Raw genomic sequence first — 22,298 nt, forward strand, 5'->3', positions numbered from 1 at the left:
TGTAGAGGAGATATGATCTGTCCGAATGGCTCGTGTTTATGTAGGACCTGGTACGTGCTCAGACTGGGCTAGGGGCTCCCTTATGTTGCTCATCCTCAGCAGCAGTGGGCTGACTGCCCTTGTGATACAGGAGGCAGCTGGGCCTCAGGTTAAGGGACTTGCCTAAGACTAGATAGCAAGTTAGTCTGTTTGGGCTGCTACAACAGAATACCACACACTGGGTGGATTATAAACAAGAGAAATTTATTTCTCACAGTTCCGGAGGCTGGGAAGTCCAAGATCAAGGTGCTGGCAATTCTGTGACTAATGAGAGCCTGCTTTCTGGTTCATAAATGACTGTCTTCTCACTGTGTCCTCACATAGCAGAAAGGGCAAGGGAGCTCCCCGGGGTCCCTTTTAAGGGCACTAATCCCACTCATGAAGCCTCCACCCTCATGACCAAATCACCTCCCAAAGGTTCCACCTCCTAATACCATCACTTGGGGGTTAGGTTTCTACATATGAATTTTGAGGGGACACAAACATTCAGTCTATAGTAGGTATCCTTGACAATGGGCCTGAGGTGGTGGTACCATCAGTGGCTTATTATGAGAACAGGCGAGGAGACAAGGGGAGGCTCTCAGCAAAGCACCCAAACATCACAGGTGGTGGGTTGAGCATGGGGCCCCTTGTTGTACCTTCTGTGGTTGACAATTTGGTAAGTGTCGTGCCTGACCTGGGTAAGGGAGAATTGGAAGTGACTTGGCTGTGCCTAGACCTTCAGGACATGTGTGCTGCATATGTGTTTGCATGTGCACGCATGCTGGCACAAGTATTCTCAGTTACATTCATTACCAAGTAAATTTACTCGCTGACCCCCTCACTTAACACCATGTGCTGATTCCTGTCCCTTTGTGCCTTACCTCCCACCCCCAAGCAACTTACCACTTTCTGTCCATTTTCTTTAAACCATTCTCTTTTTAAAAAGTTATTGTGGTAAGAACATTTAACATGAGATCTACCCTCAATAAACTTTTAAGTGCACAATACAGTATTGTTAACTATAGGCACAATGTTGTACAGCAGATCTCTAGAACCTAATCATCTTGCACAACTGAAACTTTAAACCTATTGAACAGCAACTCCCCATTTCCCCCTCCCCCAGTCCCTAGCAACCACCATTTTACTCTCTGCTTCTAGGAGTTGGACTGTTTTAGATACCTCACATATGTGGAATCATGCAGTATTTGTCCTGTGATGGGCTTATTTCACTTACCATGATGTCCTCAAGGTTCATCCATGTGTTGTTGCATGTGGCAGGATTTACTTCCTTTTTAAGGCTGAATAATATTTCACTGTATGTATATGCCACATTTTTTTAATCCATTCATCGGTCCATGGACATTTAGGTTGTTTCTACAACTTGGCTATGTTGCAATAAACATGGGAATGCAAATATCTCTTTGAAATCCTAATTTCAATTCTTTTTGACAAATACCCAGCACTGGGATTGCTGGATCATATACTAGTTCTATTTGTAATTTTTTGAGAACTGCCATACCCTTTAAGGGACTCTTGAAGGTCTATCACTGGCTCCCTGCAGTGGTCAGAGACCTGGCTGTGAATTCTTGTCCAAACACACCTTACCCCATGCTTTGCCATGCCCTCTTGGCCCTTCTGGCTTCTCACCTGGGGATTTCCCTCCCCACTGTGGCTTCTCCTTGCCCTTCCCCCTAACCCCGGCCCCATTTCTCTGGCTTTGACCTTCTCCTTCTTCCCCAGCACTTGGCCTCTCCCCTGTGGGCTTGCCGTCACACCCATACCCGTGCCGCAGTGTGCTTGCCCATGGGCACCACCCCTGAAACCGACCCAAAATCACCAGGGAAGTCTGTGCCCCTCCGCCGAGACGCCTTCCCGGACATTCCCAGCAGTCCTGCTTCATGCGGTTTTGTTCGGGGCTACTCTTCCCGGCCCTATCCGTGAATGCGCCTCCCTCCTGCCTCGGCTAGTAAGCAAGCTGCTCAGGACAAAGATGCAGCCCGAGCCTCATCTGTTTTCAGGGATGCCCACGACAGGGCCCGGAACGCAGTGCACAGTAGCGCCCCGCCAGGGTCTGTCACCTTGCTAACCAGGCTGTCCATCGGGAAGAAACGCTTCTGTCAGAGGGCAGGGCTGGAGTTCAGTGTGTTGCAGGAAGGTGTGGCAGTCCTGCCTTCCCTGGGCCAGCTGTGGGCGTGCTTGGGATGTGTCAAGCCCTTGAAGAAACAAACGACACACATGGTTTCTTAAAGCCACTTCAGTCCAGCTCCCCACCAAAGCAGGATCCCAGCCACCGGGGCTGCACCCTCCCTGCACATGCAGCAATTGCTCCCAAAGGGGTGACCTCCTCTGTAAATGCCTCCCTGCTCCCCACCCCATTTCCATCCCGCTTCCCATGGATTGCTGTTGAATCATTTGTGCTTTAAAATCATCGATCCCCAGTGGGACGGTGATTCCCTTCGAGTCTCCTTGGACTTGGAGTCCAGCCCTTTCTTGGCTGAGCCCAGCCTGCCTTTCCAGCATATCTCCCACCACCCTCCAGTGTACCCAGCGGGCCCCAGCCCTCCCTAGGGGCACTCTGCCCCATGATCAAGGGCACAGCTCAGTGTCCTAGAGTTTATAATGGGCTTTCTAGACCCTTCCCCTTTTCCAGTCACCTTACTCTGGACATGCTTCAGTTTGCCACATCCACCAGACCTCTGTTACTGCGGCCAAGGCCAAAACACACAATCACACATCACAAAGACCATGCCCCCACTCTTGATCTCAGCTGACCACCAGCTGTTAACTCCAAGCCTGTTACTGGATCATTAACCTACCAATGGGTATAAGATGTGTCTCCTCCCGGGCACTCATCCACACATACCCAGGTGTTAAATTCAATAAGAGTCTTAAAATTGAAGGAACCTTTTAGCATCAAAAAGCAGGAGACCTTGGAAGGGAGTTTGCTGAGTGAATGAAAGACCCAAAAGAGTAAAGCTAGAATGACTGGATGATTGGTGGATACTTTGAGGCAGGGCAGCCTGAAGCCCCTCATATCTTCCATACCGACAGCCTCTTTCTGGTTTGGAGGGAAAGACCAATGAGGCACGTGGCCCAAAGCAGGATTTTCATGTTCCAGAAGAGCCAGTGTGTATGTGTGTGTGTGGACAGTGTACGTGTGCCTGTGTGCACAGCATCCCAGGGTTCTCCCGGTCTGAGAGACAGAGAGATTCAGAGACAGAGAGGACAGGCTCTGCCCCTGTGTCCTGGACACTCCTCCCCACGAATCCCAACAGACCACACTTGGGAGAAGGGCTCTGGGCCGGGCCCTTCTAAGCTGGATTTCAATAACACGGCCGGCTTCTCTAGAAACCCATCAGAAAGGGTCCACTTTGAAGCTTTACTGTAGAACTCCTCATGCTTCCAACTTCAGCATGGTCTGACTTTCCAGAAGCGACTCGCACCTCACGTTTGCTCTTGACGCATCAAGAACTATGATTTGCGCCTCTTCCTGTCAACTTGATCAATCCCCAAATTCATGTTCTTCCTCTATGGCCTCATTCTCCATTTTTAAAAGAACTGCAAATGTTGCATTTTGATTTTGGTGCTGGTGGTGGTGGTGCTTCCTCAGAAGACAGGCCTATTTATCTTTATTTAAGGCTGAGAAAAGAATCCGAATAGATGATTACTGATCCTTTTATTTCTTCCTGGGCTTCTGATGAGTGGCTTTCTTGCCTGGTATCCTCTGTACAGCTGGGAAAGGCACGGAACTGAGGTGCTGACAGCTTGTGTTGGAATCACATGCTGTTTACTGTGCTGAGAGTTTGTGATGGCCTTGTTTCCATACTGACAGCAAACGCCATATGGAGAGAAAAAATCCTGTCAGATGAACCCTTAAGGAATCACAATATGGTACACGAAACATAATTGCTTTTGGAAATGGGGAGGGTACCTTGCTCAACTCATATAAGCTGTGCTGCGCTCTCTGCCGTAATTGAATACAATTGGAGTTTGACACAAAGTAATTTACTTTCCTTCTGTGTTTGTGCTGGGGAAGTTCAGCGGACTGGGAAAGGATGGGGCAGTTGGTTTTCCTCTCCTTGGGGGATCAGGTTGAGTGGGAGGTATCCAGAACGAAAACGCAGGTTCTGTCTGCAAGGCATTATGCCTAACAGGTGCGGGCTCCAGACCTGTCACCCTCTCGGCTCCCTCCTTCCCAGATTCCCTACTGTGGCTGACAATAACACTCATCTCACTTGACATTTTATTACTGTCACTTGAGATCTTGTCTGCTCACCCACGCCCCCACCCTTTCCAACAGAATCCAAGCTCCCTGAGGGATGGGACCGCATCCCATTCCCCCCACCCCCATCGATCCTGGCACACATTGAGATGGGTTAAATGTTATTGGCATGGCTATTCGTAGACCATCTGTGCATAGAAAGGTCGACTGAATTAAGGCAATAGTCCAAGGCTAGTTTTCGTCCCTAAAACACTTGGGGAGGGGGCCAAGAGGGAGACTTGGAAGGTGGCTCATCCACTTTGATCCAAGTATCCACTCAGGGGAGAAAGAAAGATTTTCAACTGCCTTCTTATACACAATATACTTAGAACTCATGAATTCCTGCAAAAACAGTCCCTGCCCTCAGGCAGTTTACACATGAAAGGAGAATGGGCTGTAAATCTCTGCAGCCTGTATGCCTGGTCACTTGCTCTTTCAATTGCAAGAGACAGAAACCCAACACCAACGGGCTTAAGCAAAGACTCTGTCAGGTAAATAAACGTGCAGCCCCTGCGGTGGCCTGGGCGGGCTGGCTTCAGGGGCTCCTGTGATGTGCGAGCACCCGGTTCTCTCTTCTCCACTCAGCTCCGCTTTGCCCTGCTTCGTTCTCCCTGGGCTCTCGCTGCCTAGTGGGCAAGACAGTTGCGGCAGCTCCTGGTTGACAGCTCCTAAGGCCTTGCCATCCCAGAGAGGAGCTAGTGTCTTTCCTGCAAATTCTAGTAAAAGCCCTGGAAGGACTCCAAGGCCCAATCAAGTCACATGCCCTGAACCTATCATTGTGGCCGGGAGACAGAGGGCTCTGATTGGCTAGGCCTGAGTCACATGCCCATCCCTGAACCTATCATTGTGGCCAGAGACAGAGGGCTCTGATTGGCTAGGCCTGAGTCACATGTCTGTCTCTGAACCTATCACTATGGCAGAAACAGAGACCTATTGTCTAGGACTAAGTCATGGGCCCATCCTTGAACATATTTTGTGGTTGGGAGACAAAGGGCTCTTATTGTTTAGGACTGAGTCAGGTGCCCATCCCTGAGGCCTGGGTGCAGTCAGCTTCCTTAGAACCTTGGGCTGGATTTTTACAGATTTGGGTAGAGGAGATTCCCTGAAGTAAGGGAGATGGAACAGACCAAAAAACCCATATCCATGATGATAACAGATGGTGTTTATTAAGCATTTCCTATATGCCAGCCTCTGGCCTCCTGAGTCCTTTGTATGCATTATCTTATTTTAATCTTCATGACAGTCCTAAGAGATAGGTACAATTACTGTCCCCAGTTCATAGACGAGGAAACTGAGGGATAAAAGTGTCAAGTCAGTTGCCCCAGGTCGCACAGGCAGCGAGTGGTGAGGCTGGGATTTGAGCCCAGGAGGTTTAGCTCCAGAACCCATGTCACAGCCACCACCTTCCCTATAAGTAACAGTTTTCCCTCCTGTGGATAAACTCTTTGGGTATGAAAGTGAGTTGGCTGATGGTTGTGTTCATATCTCCTTGTGTTCTGTATCTCCAGAGACACCCCCTCTAAGGGGACGATTGTCCTGGCTTCTCCTCCACATTCGGCAAGGCTGTAGTCATTCCTTCCATCCAGGTAGCTCTCCCAAGCAAGGACTAACTCACTGTCTTCCCAGTTTCCCCAGGAAGTCACTTAACCGTTTCCAGTACAGCTGCAGAGTCAAAGGGCCAGTGTTCAATGCTCAAGAGAGTTCGAGGCAGTGTGTCTCAGTCCTTTTAGTACCTTTCTGGCCAGCGAAAACCTCTTGCAGAGGCTTCAGCATCATTGCAGGAAGAGCCAGAAGGGACCTTTCCATCTTACCTCCAACATATGCCTACATTTTTCAGAGGAAGACTGAGGCCCAGAGAGGGCAGTGAGTTGCTTGAAGTCACACTGCAAGTCAATGACCAAAACCCTGGTCACCAGGCCTCCAGATTTGGAGTCTGACCCTGCATTTCTTCTTCAGAATTCTCTTGGCTACTAAGTGGCTGAGGGATGGTCACTTCCTCTCTCCATGCGTAGAGCTCTTTAGCTGGAAAATCCAGGGTTTTCATAATTGGAAGTGTCCTAAGACTTGGCTTTGCTCCAACTGGGCAAAAATGAAATTATTATTATTATTATTATTTGCTGTATCTATTAGCATTCTTTGAATTACAAGTAATTTTGTGATCTTTCCAAACTGCCCCAAACAAGGCTCATAAATAAGCTTTTCCAGTGTTGTTTAGGCTGCAGGCATGGTTTGGTCTAGAGATTCACGACATCACCAACTCTATCTACTTCTTGTAATTTTCCCAGCTCTGACTCCTCCGTGTATCAGCCTCATCCTCATAGCAGCTGCCCTTGCAGTGTCAAGGACACTGCAGCAGATCTGACCTCACACCCATGCACCGCAGCATCCAGGGGAAGAGAGAGCGTCTCTGCTCAGCAGGCCCAGGCAAAGTCTGTGGTTTGCTCTGATTTTACTGGCTTGGGTTACATACCTGCCACACTTACCCAGTCACCATAATCAGGGAATGTGACGTGCTGACCGGCCAGCCAAGGGGTGGAGTCATAGTCCCCAGAACTGCTGGCCTCTCCATATGGAAATCAGGGCATTGGAAAGGGAGGGGGAGTGGGCTGGGAGGTGGAGGCTGGGTCATAACCGGCACTTTCCTCTACACTGACCTTGTCACCCTCTGAGTCTGCAGAGCCTAGAAATAAATAAGAAGTCCTGAGAGTTGCCAGTCACCTTGTTTCATCCATCTGGCGTGCTGGATCCAGGTGTGGGTTGACGGGACAGCCCTGACTGACCTTCTCCTGGGTCTCACCACCTTCTTCTTTTCTTCTCTCCAGACAGAGATTACTGCAGTTTATGTGACAAGCAGCCAATTGGGAGGCTGCTTTTCCGGCAGTTCTGTGAAACCAGACCTGGGCTGGAGTGTTACATTCAGTTCCTGGACTCAGTGGTAAGTCCCTGCGCCTGGCGGGGTGGCCCTTTGGTCCTTTGTGATCAGGGATCGTTTTTGTCCAAAGGAAAATATAGACCACGTGGTTTAGAAGGGTGAAGAATAAACTTATTGCTTAAGAAACTTCCAGTGCAGACTTTAAGAATGGAGACTTGTCTCCAGGTCTGCACCTGCTGAGTGACAATGGGTGGGCCACCTCCCTGGCTGGGCCTCGGTTGCTGCTGCTTTATAGTGAGGCCCTGTCAGCCCTCTGATTCCAAGGGCCTGAGTTACTATGCAGGGGAGTGCCTGGGGAAGTCAGGTGGTTTTCCCAACACCCCAGGGTGGCTCTCGGATTCCATGGCCCCTTCCTCAGCTGAGAACCCATTTTCTAAAATTCCAAAGCTTGTGTGTGTTTGTGTCCTTGTTTGCTGTCTGCTTCTCTGCTAGAATACAAGCTCTCTGAGGCAGGACCTGGGCTCACCCCTGCTGAGCACAAAGCATGGCACGTACAGGCGTTCAGTAGATGTTGGTGGAATGAGTGTGTGTTGGCTGTTTCAAGCCAATCTGACTGCTGCTGGCTTCACTGGCTGCTGGTGCGCATGGGCATGCTTGACACCATGGAGACTTCTTTCAGATACACTGGTCATTTATTTGTTTAACAAATGCTGATTGATCTGCATGGGCCTTTAGGACAGGATGTAGAAATATGCAGGAGTTCCTTGGCCCTTGCCCAGGAAGGCAGGACTCCTCAGCCTGGGCGATTGCTCTTTGGGTTTCTATCCAAGGAAGGTGGACAAGGGGTGAGGAGGTGAGGAATGGAGACCAGTCATGAAAGCAATGGGGTCATCAAGGGCCCCCCTCCCAGGGCAGGGGACCAAGATGCTGTGGTTTCCTAGAGGCCCTAATGCCATCATTGGCTGCAGCCGTTGTGACCTCTGTCTTGGTTTGGGAGACAGCCCTGTGGGGCCCAAGTTTCTGTGTCTGCTTCAGGGTCTCCATGTGGATGTCTAGACCAAGCCAAACTGCCCATTGAAGGTCTCCACTGGAAGTCACATGGGTCCCTTCAAAGTCAACATGTCCAAAACACACTCAGCGCCTTCCCCAGGTCCCCACAGCTACCAGCTCTGATGTGTTCCCTGTTCCAGTGACCAGCACCCCACAGCCACCCAAGCCTGAAATCTTTGCGTTGTCCTTGTCCCCTCCCTCTCTCTCATCCCTTCCGCCTCCCGATGAAGGACCCTGTGCTTACCTCTTTGGTCTCTCCCGGACCAGTTCCCTCCCCTGCATAGCCTGTCTTGGTCTTAGAGCAGGCTCCTGCACATCTTGTATGTGCTAGGATAGTTCTCAACATTGGCTGAGCAGTCAAAACACCTGGGGAGCCTTAAAAAAATACGAATGCCCCAGCTGAAGCCCAGACTCATTAATTTGAATCTCTGGAGGTGGGGCCTAGTGTTTTCATAGCTTTTTATTATGGAAAATTTCAAACTATAAAAAGTAAAAGTTGACAGAATAGTATAATGAACTCCCATGCACGCTTCACCCCACTTCAGCAATTATGAACTCATGGCCAATCTTGTTTCACCACATCCTCTCTTCTGTAGCATTTTGTAGCAGGTCTCACATATATTATGTCATCTGTGAACATTTCAGTATGTATCTCTAAACGATAAGGGCTCTTTAATAAAAAATACAATACCATTATCACAGCTAAAAAAAATAATTCTTTACTATCTTCAAATATTAGTCGGTGTTCAAATTTCTGATTTTCTCATATTTTTTATAAATGCGTGTTTTAACAGTTTCTAAACATCTCCCCTTGTTCATCCAGAGGAGAGTCCTGTAGTCTGAATTTTGTACTCTCACCCCCATGTGTCATTTGATAGATTCCTCTGTATTTCTTATAAATTGCTCATTGAATCTAGAAACTTGGTCAGATTCAGTTTCAATTTTAGTGGTTGGGGGGGATTGACTTCATAATTGGTTTCATATTCTTCCATCAGGGGGTATATGATATCTGGTTGTCTTTCTTTTTGAGATGGCAGTAGCCATCAATATTCAATACCTAAATCTGTTGATTAATTAGGAGTTGCAACATGGTGACTTTCTATCGTTCCTTCTTCATTTGCTGACTGGGAAACACCTCCTTTCGATTACTATTTGGTTTCCCAGTCGTAAAGTTCATATGAGAAATGCTTGATTCTTTCCCTGTATTTCTGTTTTCAAAGTACCAAACTGGTTCATTAGCATCCTCCAATACAAACTCCGATTATAGAGTTTTAAACGTGTGGATTTAAACATGGATGTGTTTTCATGTGCGGTAGTCATTATCCTTATTGGTGCTCCATGGTCTCATCGTTAGCCACTGGAGCCCTTCAGGTTGGCTCCTGAGCTCTTGAGAGGACCCCAGTGGTCCCTGGCAGCCTCCTTGCTGTCTGGTGTGATGCAACGTTCTGAGCTCATGTTGTGTGTTTCCCGCCCTAAACCTGGAGTCATTTCTCCAAGGAAACTTGGTTCCTTTTACTGGGAAATGGTACTTGGAGACCACAGTTTGGCGCTAGGGGTGCCCGTTACCACTAGATTGGCCATCGTTTACAGCAGACATTGGCATTTTTCAGATCTCCCAGGACTGTCCTGTGTGTCCAGGGTTGGGAATCATTGACATCAGGATAAAATTGCAGTTCTGAGACTGACTTACCAGACCTTCCACTGATGGGCCCCTGCCCTCCCTTTCATCCTTGACCTTCCTCCGGGTCTTTCTTGAGCTCTGCACCACCTGCTTGTGGTGGCTCTGACTTGCCAGGCTGTTGAAGCCTCTCGGCCCTGGCTCCCTCACCCTCGCTGCCTGAAATGCTTCCCCACGTCCCCTCTGCCTGGCGAATCCCTGCTCGTTCTCCCGCTCTCTGCTCCCAGAAGTCTTCCCCGACCGCCCTCTCTCCCTGCTGTGCCCTCTGCTCCAGGTGCTTGCTCCGACATGCACCTGAGTCTCATAATTGCACCATGCTGGCAGAAGGGCATCTTGTCTGAGAGCGCAGGCTCCAGAGACAGACCGCCGGGGCCATGCTGGCAGTGAGGCCTTGGGCAGGTTCTTAACCCATCTGTGCCTCACGTCTTCATCTGTGAGCGGAGACATACTTGTATCTGATTGTGGGAGAGGCGTTGACAAGTTCACTAAATGAGTTCACGCTGCTCAGAGTGGTGTCCGGCATGTCACAGCTGCCCAGTGCATGTAGCCTTTAGGGGTTTACCTGTATGCCTGTCTCCTCTGCTAACCAGAAATCTCTTGGTGGAAGAGACGTAGCTCATCATCTGTGAATCCTCGGCCCACAGCGCCACACCTGACTGGTGGTTGATGCTCAGGACTCGGGCCCAGTGGGGGAAGCGACTGGCCCAGAGTCACACCACGAGTGAGTGGCAGAGCTAGGCGTGAACCAGGTCTCCCAGCCCCCAGCCCATTGCTCTTTCTGCCACATCACGCTGCCTCAGAGGTGACATGGATTTTGAATAATTGGCTCAGGCTTTCTAGGGTCTGCGGTGGTGTGGGCTCGTTGTTTAAAGTAGACCTACTGTGAATCCTTTTGCAAAGCAATCCCTCAGTGCCCCCACGAGCCTGGGTAGTGATGCAGTACTTCTCCCAGATTGGATTTTCTTAAATCAAGACCCAGAAATCTGAAAAGCCAAGACTCCCTGATTCTGTTCTCAATCCCACTCTGTAGCCAGGCTGGCAGGGCATTCGGTTGTCTGTTTTGTTTGTGAACTGGCAGGTTTGGACCCATTACACATCACAGGGATTCCCCCCGTCAGGGTCTTTGTGGTCATCGGACTTGGGGGCTACTGGACAAGATGCATCCACAGCCCCCAGCCCAGGCCACCTAAAAGCACCTGGAGCGTTCACAACCCTGAGTGGCCTGTGAGCCCTTAGCAGGACCTGGGTGTTGGTTTCCTTTCTCCTGGGGTCACGGAACACTATGACCCTGGCGAGGTCTTCACTAGGGGCAGGAAGAGAAGCCCCTGCATCATGCTCCTGGCCATTAGTTTAGTCTTTCCTTCGTGTAAGAGAAGTACTCTCTGCCAGGCACTGTAATAGGCTCCTGAGATAAACGGCCGAATAAAATGGACCAAGGTCTCCGCCCTCGTGGTGTTTACATTCTCTCCAGGGAGAGAAGGTCATAAACAAGAAGCATAATAAGTAAATGATGCAGAATGTTAGAAGGTGATAAAGGGGATGGAAGAAGAAAAACTGGAGCAGGTAAGGGGACGTGGGGGTGTGGAAAGGGGGAGGCTGGTTATAGGATTGAGTAGGGCGCTTGGCAGAGATGTCTCTGAAAGGCTGACGTTTGACTGAGGGCCAGAAGGAGTTGAGGGAGTTGGCTGGGTGTGTGGTGGAAGAGTATCTCAGGCAGCGGATCAGCCAGGGCGAAGGCCAGCAGGCAAGGGTGTTGGTGGCTGGAGCGGGGGAAGCAAGAGCAGAGGGGTCCGTGAGAGGTGTGTCAATCGTGTAAGACCTTGTGCCGTTAAAAAACTTTGACTTTGACTTTGAGTGAAGTGGGGGAGCCGCCGGAGGGTTTTGAGCAGAGCAGTGGCGCGGTCTGACTTAGGTAATTGTGAAGGACCCTCTGGCTCTTGTGTTGGGAACAGGCTAAGGGGGGCAAGGGTGGGAGTGGGGAGCTCTGATAGGAGGCTCCTGCAGCCGTCCAAGTGAGGGCTGATGGTGGCTCAAGCCAGCGTGGGAGCAGTCGGCAGTGGTGAGAAGTGGTTGGATTTGGGGCATGTTTTGAAGGCAGAGGTAACAGTATTTTCTGATGCATTGGGGGTGAGAGAGAAGAGTTATGGATGGCTGCAAAATGTTGACATGAGCAGCTGGAAGGATGGAGTAAGGATAAGGTTTGGGGAGGCTCGTTTGGGGGAAGATCAGGAGCTCCATTCTAAGCACCTTCAGCTTGAGACATCTATCAGACATCCAAGTGGAGATGTTCGAGGGGAGGTGGGTGTTCAAGTCTGGAGAAAGGTCTGGGCTAGAAGTAGAAAATTGGGAGTTGTCCACGTATAGCTGGTATTTACATCCATGGGCTGGATGAGCTCACCAAGGAGATGAATGTGGATGGAGGAGAGCTGGGGACCAAAGACTGAGCCCTGGACCAAGGCTGCTCCCCATTTGGAAAAAAATGAATCATCAGCAGCTTTGGGACCCGTCTAGAGAGTTGATGAGGCAGAGCAGGGTAAGGCTAAACCCAGGAGCCAGTGGAATTTTCCAGCCACGTGTCTTGTTAGACGCTTATAGTCAGTTTGAGAAGAAGAAAAAAAAAGTCCAACGGATGCCCATTTTCATTCTGCTCGTGCAGACGTTCCCTTTTGCTGGGCCTGTACCAAGATTTTTTTTTTTTTTGGCAAGGAAATGTAAGTCTGGCTCCTGGTGTTGACGCGACAAACGCTCTTTACTTGTGCCTTCATGAAGCCACCACTCACAAGAGGCTGCCTCCGTCCCGTTGTGTTTTGTCTGCATCCCTGGGAATTAGCGAGGCCTTTTCATCATGCATCTTGACGTCAAATGACCAGGCTTTGGAACACCTCCTTTACGCACGAAGACTTTATTGAGTTTTCCAGGGCTGGCACAGTTCTCGTCTGAAATACATTTTTTCTCCCATCCTGACTGGAACTTCGAGGAGGGAGGAGGTGGCGAGGTCCTTGGTGTTGCATACCGCCCCAGTGCTCTCTGGCTCAGCCAGCGCCATCCACACCGTTCCCACCTCTGTGGTGAATTTCTATCAAGTGGAGTTTATTGAAAATAACCCGTCCTCGTCAGGCTCTGACATAGCCCCCAGGAAAGGCTGCTCTCCCACACAGTCCTAATGTCTGGGTTTCTCAAGTTGAGCAGAAGATTGTGGCTATTTTAAATTGGGGCCTGGATGATCTTGGGGGCGGCAGAACTGTTTGTGTATCATTCATCAAACTGCTTCTGGGAGCCCGAGAAAGACTCCCCTCTTGCTCTCCCACAGGGAAACTGAGTCAAGGCTATCACTAGATTTGGCTTCTGGAGGGCAAAGAGGGTTTGCCTAACTGGTCAGGGGATCAGAAGGGGTTCCAGGCCAGTGTCAACCTCCACAAGGCCAAGAGGGTCTTGCTGTGGACTTCTTAAAGGTTCATGCACTTCTAACCTGTCAAATACTCAACCAGCTTCACTCAGCCCATATTTATTGGATGTCTCTAATGTGTCATGCTCTGTCCTAGCAGTTGGAGGCTACAGAGTGAGCAGGAGAAGTAAGTTCCTGCCCTCGTGGAGCTTGCTTCCTTGTTAAATGATAGATTGAAAAATAAGTAAATGAGGAAAATTTTTTTAATGGAGTAAGCGATACTAGCTGTGAGTCCAGATACTCTTAAATAGTCATTATCCATTGCTGTGTCAGAAGTTACCTCGAGACTTAGCAGCTTGAAGCAGCAATAGGCATTTATTATCTCATAGTTTTTGTGAGTCAAGTGTTTGGGAATGGTTTACCTAGGTCCTACTGGCTCAAGGTCTCTCAAAAGGTTATATCAAGATGTTGGCTGAGGCTGCAGCCATCTGAAGGCTTGACTGTGGCTGGAAGATCTGTTCCTGAGCTTACGTACATGGCTGGCAGATTGGTGCCGGCTGTTGGCCGGAGGCCTCAGGTGTTTTCCATGTGAACCTCTCCATGAGGCTTCTTGAGTGTCCTCGTAGCATGGATGGCTTTCCCCAGAGCGAGTGATCCAAGACAGCATGGTAGAAGATGCAATGTCTTTTATAACCTAGTCTCAGAGGTTCCCTAATGTCATTTCCCTAATATCCTACTGGTTACATAGGTTAACTCTATTCAGTACAGAAAGAGACTTCTCAAGGGCATGAAGAACAGGAGATTAGGATTATTGAAGGCCATCTTGGAGATTGGTGACTACAAATACGGGGTTACAACAAATGAAATCTCATATCAGGAAATGCTAAAAGGCACTCCAAGCCATTCATTAGCCCAGAACTATATAAAATCACTTGAAATTAGTGGGCTGTCACCTGGCTTTAGATATGCCTGGTTATCCTGGAATTTTGTTGTAAAATGATGCCTCACCAGGGAAACTAAGTATTCTGCTTCTCTTATCTATGAGTCATACCCAGTATTTGTCTTTGTCTATCTATCCCTGCTGTGATCTCCCCAAAGAGGGAAAGTGAAGGGTGGTAATCATTCCTCAGATGGACATAGAGACCCTCAGAATAGTTGGTGAAGCTAGACCCTGGGTCACCTTGAAAAAGTATCACTTATAAAATACTCTCATACAGTGGATGTCTATGGGATTGTCCAGTCTCCTGGGGTCCCCACCCACACTCCCAAACAACATGGCTCTCCTGGAAGCTACCATGTTCTTAATGATGTCCTCCCCAAACAACAGTTGATTGGAGTAAAGGATTGTCCAGTCTCCTGGGGTCCCCACCCACACTCCCAAACAACATGGCTCTCCTGGAAGCTACCATGTTCTTAATGATGTCCTCCCCAAACAACAGTTGATTGGAGTAAAGATGAGCCTGTGAGCCAATGTAGGCCACTCCTTTCTCTGGGATTTCTAGACTTGAGGGGAAGTCCTTCTCTGGTAGAGAATGCTTAAAATAAAAAATCTGGGAGCTGTTGACTGCCTTGTTTCCTACCACTGGAGCAAGCCAGTCGGCCCTGAGAGAGAAGGAGACCAACACCACACACACGCATACACGTACACACATAGGTGGATAAGAGTGGGCTCCAGAAGAGCTCATGTCCCTGGTTCCTGGTGCTCTGAGCCTGGCTATTCCATTCTTCCCATAGTTTGATTGTTCAACTCATGCTTGTATTTCAGGAGCCAAGAGATTACAGTTTTGTCTAAACTAGGTTAGGTTGGGATTCTTTTCACTTAGAACCAAAAGAGTAATGGAGAGTCAAAGACCTTTGCTTGGTGGCCTTATGAGCCTTGGTGGAGAGTGAGGACAGAGAAATAATTCTGGGGGTGGGGATGGAGGAGAAGCAACAAGGCAGTGTAGGGGTGGCGGTGGGGGTGGGAGAGAGCCACACTCAGGGCTGAGACGCTCAGGAGAAGAAAGATAGGAAGACAGGAGGTGACAGCACAGCCATGGACTCTGACAGCTGCTGGTAAATTGATCACCTCCACCTGAGAGGGGGCAGCACCCCTTTCCGCCTTCCTTCTTTTCAGTGTTTGCCCCAGCCAGGACGTGTTTCACAAGCTGGTGGCTGTGGTGCTGTCAGTAAGGTCCGGGGTCGTCTTGGGGTCACTCCTACCACTCTCATCTATAACCCGAAGTGGCCAGGGGTCTGCTCTTCCTTCCCTCCTTTCTCTGGTCCCGTCCCATCTGTTGCCCCACGGTGGGGCCAGTGAATCCCTTCCTGACCCAGGCCCGAGAGGGCTTCTCAGATGGCAGCCAGAGATCAGAGAACAGTCCATCTCCCCAGGCGGGCACAGGCTTTGGGGCTGACCAGGCCCATCTGATCCTGGGGCCCCTGGGGTTGCCCCCTTCTGCATTGCTTCTCCATTCTTTCTAGGGAGCAGAGAGAGGGCAAGGTGACTGCCCACCCATCCGAAGGATTGTTCAGGGTATCAGTCAGGGTCCTGGCGGGAAATGGGTGGCCCATCCGCGTGTGAATGAAGGAGAGTTTAATGAAGGGCTATCGACAAGGTGCTAGCTATGCCCTATGTCTGAGCCTTCGCTATCTCTAGATAGCAGGGACAAGGGAGGGGACTGACATAGGAATGAGTGGAAGAAGCATACAGGAGCTGGGTCTTCAGAAGAGGGTTCAGGAACCCTTGGTGCCCAAGCGGAGAGGGAGCCAGCAGACAGCTACCCCACCTCACTCTCGCCACTCCGCTGCAGGGTGGAAAGTGGCTCCGGAGGGGCAAATGGAGACCCCAGCCCACGTGGCCAGCACAGGCCAGATGCGGAGGCCAATGTGGGGGAGCCGGCTGTTTCTCCAGAAAGGGCCATGGTGAGCAGTGCTGCCAGCCAGGCGCGTCACTTGTCCCTGCCGCCAGGACCCTGGAAAAGCTGACCACATCGGTAATTACAGAAGCCGGAGGTGGCAAGACCTCATAGCATCTCTGACTTCATCTTCTTGTCAGGGCAGGAGAAGTTCTCCCGGGAGAAGGAGGTGACATCTAAAGTTAGTCGGAAGCCGAGAGGCAGTCAGCTCAGACTCCCTGCTCTTAAACCAGTGCCAGCTTTTTTGAAAACGTGGTGGTCCCTTTTACTGGCTTGCAGTCTTCACGTTTTTAAAAATCATCTGAGGGAAATGTGTTTTAATAGAGAGGACGTATTTTCTGAGATTGATGATGCAATTAGAGCAGGCCAAGAGATGAAATATTAGGTTTATAAACTAAGATGTACACAGATGTTTATACTCTTTGGCAGGCACAGATCTATAAATAATTATTTTTGCCTTAAACTCAATGTAGTATTTTGCTCTTTGTGTTAGAGCAGTGTCTCTTCCCCAGGGCCATTCCTGTGTTTGCCATAAATCACAGTGCAAAGAGAAGGCTCATTAAATGATGCCTCCCTTGGTTGGCACCTTGGATGTATCTGGGGAAGAGAAAGGCCCTCCGAGGGAATTGGCATCGGTGCCCTTTGGCGCTCTGGCTGTTAGGGTTGAGTGCTGGCCTGGAGAAGGTTTCAAGTGGACATTGCAGTGGAAAGGACAGTGTGTGTCGCCTCTATTGGGGGAGGGGATAAGCCCCCCCCACCTCTGGTGGGAGGTGACTCTCTTACAGATGGAGGTCACAGGGGCATCCTTGCATGTGGTTTCCTTCTCTTTTCATTGAAGTCATTGTCTGGCTGCCATTTCCTGAGCCAACTCTAATTGCAAAATTCTAGGCTGTTGGCCCAACCTCTTAGTTGCTGCTTATGTTTTCTGATTCAAGCTGATTTCAGCAGCTTTTGCCCACTACCTGGGCAAGGGTGTTCCCATAGCAGTGGGTTCCCGGGTGGTCCCCCGCCTCGGGGAGTGTGATCTGCCTGAGCTCTGCTCGCCCAGCTGAGCTGCCATGGTGCCTTCTCTCTGTAGGTGGCCTCTCAGGATGTCTTCCCCGTGAGACCCTCTTGGGGGTCACTGTGGAGACGTGGCCTGTCACTCCAGGTGACTTAATCAGTGTGGAAAGCCCAGCTGGAAGCCTTCTGTTGGTTTCCTGCCTCCCAACACAAATGCTCTTCAAGTGGTGGTGACCTGACGTGGACTCTCAAAGAAAGGCCTTTTGATCCCGGGCTGGGGATGCCTGTCCCCGCGTGCTCCTGGCTGCCTCCCTGTGGAACTGTGGCGCCCAGCCGCCCAGCAGGGCCTCTGCTGGGAGGCAGCTGACCTGAAAGTGATGTTATTTTTTTAACGTGGGTTTTAGTACCCAAAGCAATAATATTTTCAGCTGGTTATTGAGGCTGATTAGTGAGCCCTAGGCCTCTATTTGGTTAAATAGAGCTGCCTTCACAGATGTATTTTGGGACAGTGCAAATCCAGGGTTCTGCTTGGGATTTAGTTACCCCAAAATGTGGTCAGCCATTTGCCCGGAGCCTGGGCCCTGCAAAGCCGTCTGGGTAAATTCCCATGGTGCCAGACCACTGGGTGGGGTTTCCAGGGGAGCAGGACACTGGGTGCTTCTCTCCTCACCCTGGGAAGAGGGGGATCAGTTGTGCTCTAGAGCCCTCAGCCACTTTAGAGACTCAGCCTCCAGCCCTGTCACTTGCAGCTCTGTTGTATTTGAACTGGTTACTTGGCCTCTCAGAGCCTCAGTTTCTTCCTCTGTAAATTGGGAATAATAATACCTACCTTGTAGGGTGAGCCTATAATCTACTCCATACTGTGAGCGGGTGTGCATGCATGCATGTTTGTCAGTTTTGGGGGATTATTGGGGAGCATAATGGGAGAAAATAACAGGAGAAACTCAAGAAGAAAAAGCCACCTTCTCTCTTTAAATGGTTTCAGGAAATCATCAATCAAATCAAATCATCAAGAAATAGTCAGTCCCACCAGGCCCATCTTGATGGTGAGAAGTCATTGGCCTTTGGGGAGAGAGGCTGTGAGGCGGGCGGCCCAGGGGAAGTCAGGAAGACTGTGTTCCTGTCCTGGCTCTGCCACGTCCAGCTGTGTGATCTTGGGCTGGTCGTTTCTCTGAGCCTCGATGTCCAGCTCTGTAAAGTGAGGGGGTTGGATTCCTTCTAGAACCACTATTGTGTAGCTCTGTGATCCAAATGATCATAGTGTTAATGTTTCTTCCTTGGAGAAAATTGTTGAATCTTGATTCTCCATCAGAAGAGAAAGAGTAATACAGGGAAACTCACTCACTTTGGAGGGACATGTGCCTGGCTGCCTCTGTGGGCACTGCCCACACTTCGCCTTTTCCAGGAGGGTCTTCTGGGCTGGCCTGGGGAGAAATTGGACCCTAGACACTGGGTTGAGAGATTGCCTTGAATGGCCGGGAGGGCTGGGGAGTCTAACTCCACAGTGAGATGGCTGGAGAGGGAGTTTCAGTCCGTCTGTGCTGACGTCATTTCCTGTCTCTTTTGAAATAGCTGTAGTTTTGGACCGAGGCTGACACATCCTTGGGTGGTGGATTTTGAAATGGTTATAAACAATTTGCAATTAGTTCCCTTGTCTAAATGAGAAAGGCAAGCTTACCCAGGCTTCTCGTTAGCTCAAGGCCTTTCATCCACTTGGCAAGTGCGTCAGATGAGAGTGAAGGAGCCCCTCTTGGGTCAGGGAGAATAAAAAGGTCCCTCTTTTGGAGGCCTCACTTCTTTAGAGCTCGTGCCACTGGCTTGGCCAGCCGTCTGGAGTCCTCAATTCCTTGGTATTGAGAAAGAGCCGGGGGCTTGGAGGTCCAAGTCCCAGCCCTGCCACCTCCCCTGAATGACACTGGGCAACTGAACCTCCCGCTCTTCAGAAGCAGATGTAGGAGTATAATGGTAGCCCCTCCCTCCCATGTCACTCCCTGGGCTCTTTTGAGGTTCAGATAAGAGCATCAGAAAAATCTCTGTATGTTCACTTTTAAGGCAAAAAGCTGCAAAGGTAAGGCATCTATATTATTGTTTTCTCTTGCAAGGTGTAATAATAACAATGCTGATAATGATGGCAACTGTTAATTGACTATTATATGCCTGGCTCTGGGCTCAGAGCTTTATCATGTTCTAGCTGCACAATTGTGCTTTTTCCATCTGCATTTTATAGAGGTTAAGGAAACTGTCCAAGGGCATGCAGCTTGTAAGGTCTGGTGACCTAAGGCAGTCTCTGGTGGTGGGGGTGGGGCTTCCAGTTTGGTGGCTCATTATTTTCCAGTGGCTTCCTTTGATTTAGTGAAGTTGGTGGTTGTCAACCCCAGATGACTGAACACCTGGCCCTTGTGGCCAGCAAGTCTGACTCAGTGTGGGGTGGGGCCGGAGCACCAGTGTTTGCTCCCAGTGATTCTGATGTGCAGTCTGAGAGGAAGCCGCTGTTCTAAGCGCGTGTCCACGGATGGTGCAGCGTAGGCTGGACTGGGCGTCGGGGCTGCTGGGCTGGGTCTTCTCCCCTCTCTGGGCCTCACCTTCTTGCCCTGTAGGAGGAGGGGACTGGTCAGGTGGCCTCCAGGATGCCTTCTCCAGGGGCCTCTAAGGCTCTATAACTATGAGAAGCTTATGAGCAAATCTATTATTGTTCTTTTCCTTCTTCTGTTTTAGGCAGAATATGAAGTTACTCCAGATGAAAAACTGGGAGAAAAAGGGAAGGAAATTATGACCAAGTACCTCACCCCAAAGGTAAGAGGCCGCCCAACCCCACAGCAGGAGGAATGGGAGGCCTTATCCAGGAATATGGGCCCCCAGATCTGTGCCAGGCCATGTGCGGGGCTGTAAAGTACACAGCTGGTGGCTGCCATTGGTCTCCAGAGATCCAGAATTCTCATCCTCCCCCAGAGAACACCCAAGCCTGGCAGGGCCGAGGTGGGTGGTCCAGGCCTGGGGTGGGGAGGCCTGCTTCTTGGGGGCCCAGGCCCCTCCAGGGGCCCTCATGTTGCCTGTAGCCCATACCCAAGCATTTGTGGCAGAGGCAGGGGTCGGGAGTGCCCGGAAGAAAGGGCACAGCAGGGGTGGTTCTGAGAGGTCAGTGTGGAGGGGAAGGGTCTGGAGGTGATCAGGAGGGAAAGGGGTTGGCTGAAGCTGTGTGGCAGAGGCAATGTCAGCTGAACACATAACAGAATGCAGAGTATTCTGAAGTATGTTCTGGAGTATACTGAAGGACGAGAGGCCACCCTGGCCCCACCTCAGGAGCACCCCCCATGGCTGAAGGAATAGGGGCAGCACCACCCCCCAGGGTCCTGGAGGTCTTGGTTCCCTAGAGCCTGTGTCTTCTTACCCCCAACATGACAGATAAATGTGTTCTCCATCCAGTTCAAAGAGCCTGGCCTGGGAGCCTGGGGTTCTACTCCCAGCTGTTCTACCCATGCAGTCAAGTCATGTTCCCTTGCTGGGCCTCAGTTTCCCTTTCTTAAAAGTGGCCATCCCTGCCGGACCCAAATCCTGGAGGCCTCCAGAGCCTGAGATGAGACCTGCATGCGAACAGCTTTGGGCATGTCCTGTACCCCTGTGGGCCAGCGGTGGCTTCATCCTCACCCAGGACCTGGACTGTGGGCACCAGGCCCCCAGGAAGCATGCTCCACATGTCCCAGGCTGCTGGTGGACTGAGGTCACCACTGCCTGTGTGATGGGGTCTTGGCTGTCAGTCTGTCCACACACAATGTGGCAGGGGTGGCAACACACAGGCAGGCAGGTCAGGAACTGGCCCCACCCCTAACTTACCATGTGACCTTGGTCTTCCTCTTTCAGGGCCTCAGTGCCCTTTTCTGTAAAATGGGTGAGGCTTGATCAGGTAATCTCAGAGGGTCCCTGAAAATTCGACAATCACAGACTCTGTCCTCTCCAAGCCCACACTAAGGGAATAACAATTGTTTCACAAGACAAGAACCAAACCATGAGCAACAGAAGATGGGAGATGCTTCCCATCAGGGAGGGATGTGTTGCCAATGGATGTGGAGACTCCCAGGATGTGACATGTAGTCCCTGAAGAAAGGCAGCCCCTGATCCACCTAAGATTATTAATCAGTCAGTTGATTCTTAATTAGCTTAATTCAAAAGGCTCCCACCGCCTGCTACCTTGGGGGCGCTAACCTCCATGGCTCGCGTCCGTTAAACGTGGATGCTGCAGCCACTCAGGAGACAGAGCTGGGATTATGGACAGAAGGAATCTGGGTCACACACAGCAGCTCCTCCAGCATCAGGTGGGCTGCTGAGAGCCTGCAACCCTCTTGTGAAGGCATCCAGGGTGACATGAGGGGTTTAACCCCACTGCAGCTCCTTCAGTTTAAAATCAGGCCCCCCGCACAGATAGAGTCTCTGCGTATTTTTATGTTTTATCTACCTGACATGGAAGTCCCTTGAGGTGGGTAAGTCCCACCTTGATGTTCTTCTCGGCAATGGTCGCAGGGGGTCCTTGGCAGCTCTGGTCCCACCTCACTCCCCCGCTGCCCTGTGGAGGTTATGGAGGTCCCAGGGGCCCTGAGCGTGTGGGGCTCCCCACCCCCAGGATGAGCCCTTGTTCCAGAGCAGGTGTGCTCGTCTGCAGCAGGTGGCCAGTGGGCATCTCCGTGGGGGCCAGCCGAGCCTCACACCCAGAGGTGTCTGCTGTGTCGTTCCTCCTGTTCCTGCTGAGCCACCACCCCTGGTTGTCCTTCCCTGCTTCCCTTTGCGTTTCTCTACCTCCGCTTCCATCGTCATCATACACTTCTCTTTATGTGAACAGCAGACACTCCCAGTGCTTTTGTGTGTTTCAGAAATGAGAGGATCAATGCTCATAATACACCTCTAGACGCTGAACAGGGCTGGCTCACTCTGCACAAGGCGTGGCCCTGGGCAAATATGGCTGCCCGCTCCAACTGTGGGGACACTGGGCAGTGCTGCCTGGCTTTATTCGGGACAACAGTCATTGGTGTCTGTGAAGGTTCTTAGGTTGAAAGTGGTCAAGGAGGAGACGTGTCTGAGCAGGGTCCCTCTTCACCCACAGTCACAGCCGATGACATGTTGATGAGCCTGCGGGCAGATCG

At 50.6% G+C, this 22,298-nt stretch overlaps 1 protein-coding gene across 2 annotated transcripts in view; it reads left to right on the top strand.

Annotated features, from left to right (window-relative positions):
- GRK5 (G protein-coupled receptor kinase 5) overlaps positions 1-22,298 on the top strand; it is a 224,409-nt gene that overhangs the window by 148,369 nt on the left and 53,742 nt on the right. For both annotated transcript variants that reach the window (XM_058544109.1, XM_058544108.1), the window contains exons 3-4: positions 7,105-7,217; positions 19,882-19,959. In XM_058544109.1, the coding sequence (XP_058400092.1) occupies positions 7,105-7,217; positions 19,882-19,959 (191 nt within the window). The remainder of the gene's footprint in view (positions 1-7,104; positions 7,218-19,881; positions 19,960-22,298) is intronic.

This window comes from Diceros bicornis, chromosome 6 (assembly GCF_020826845.1).
Source record: "Diceros bicornis minor isolate mBicDic1 chromosome 6, mDicBic1.mat.cur, whole genome shotgun sequence".
In the NCBI taxonomy this organism is placed as follows: Eukaryota; Metazoa; Chordata; class Mammalia; order Perissodactyla; family Rhinocerotidae; genus Diceros; species Diceros bicornis.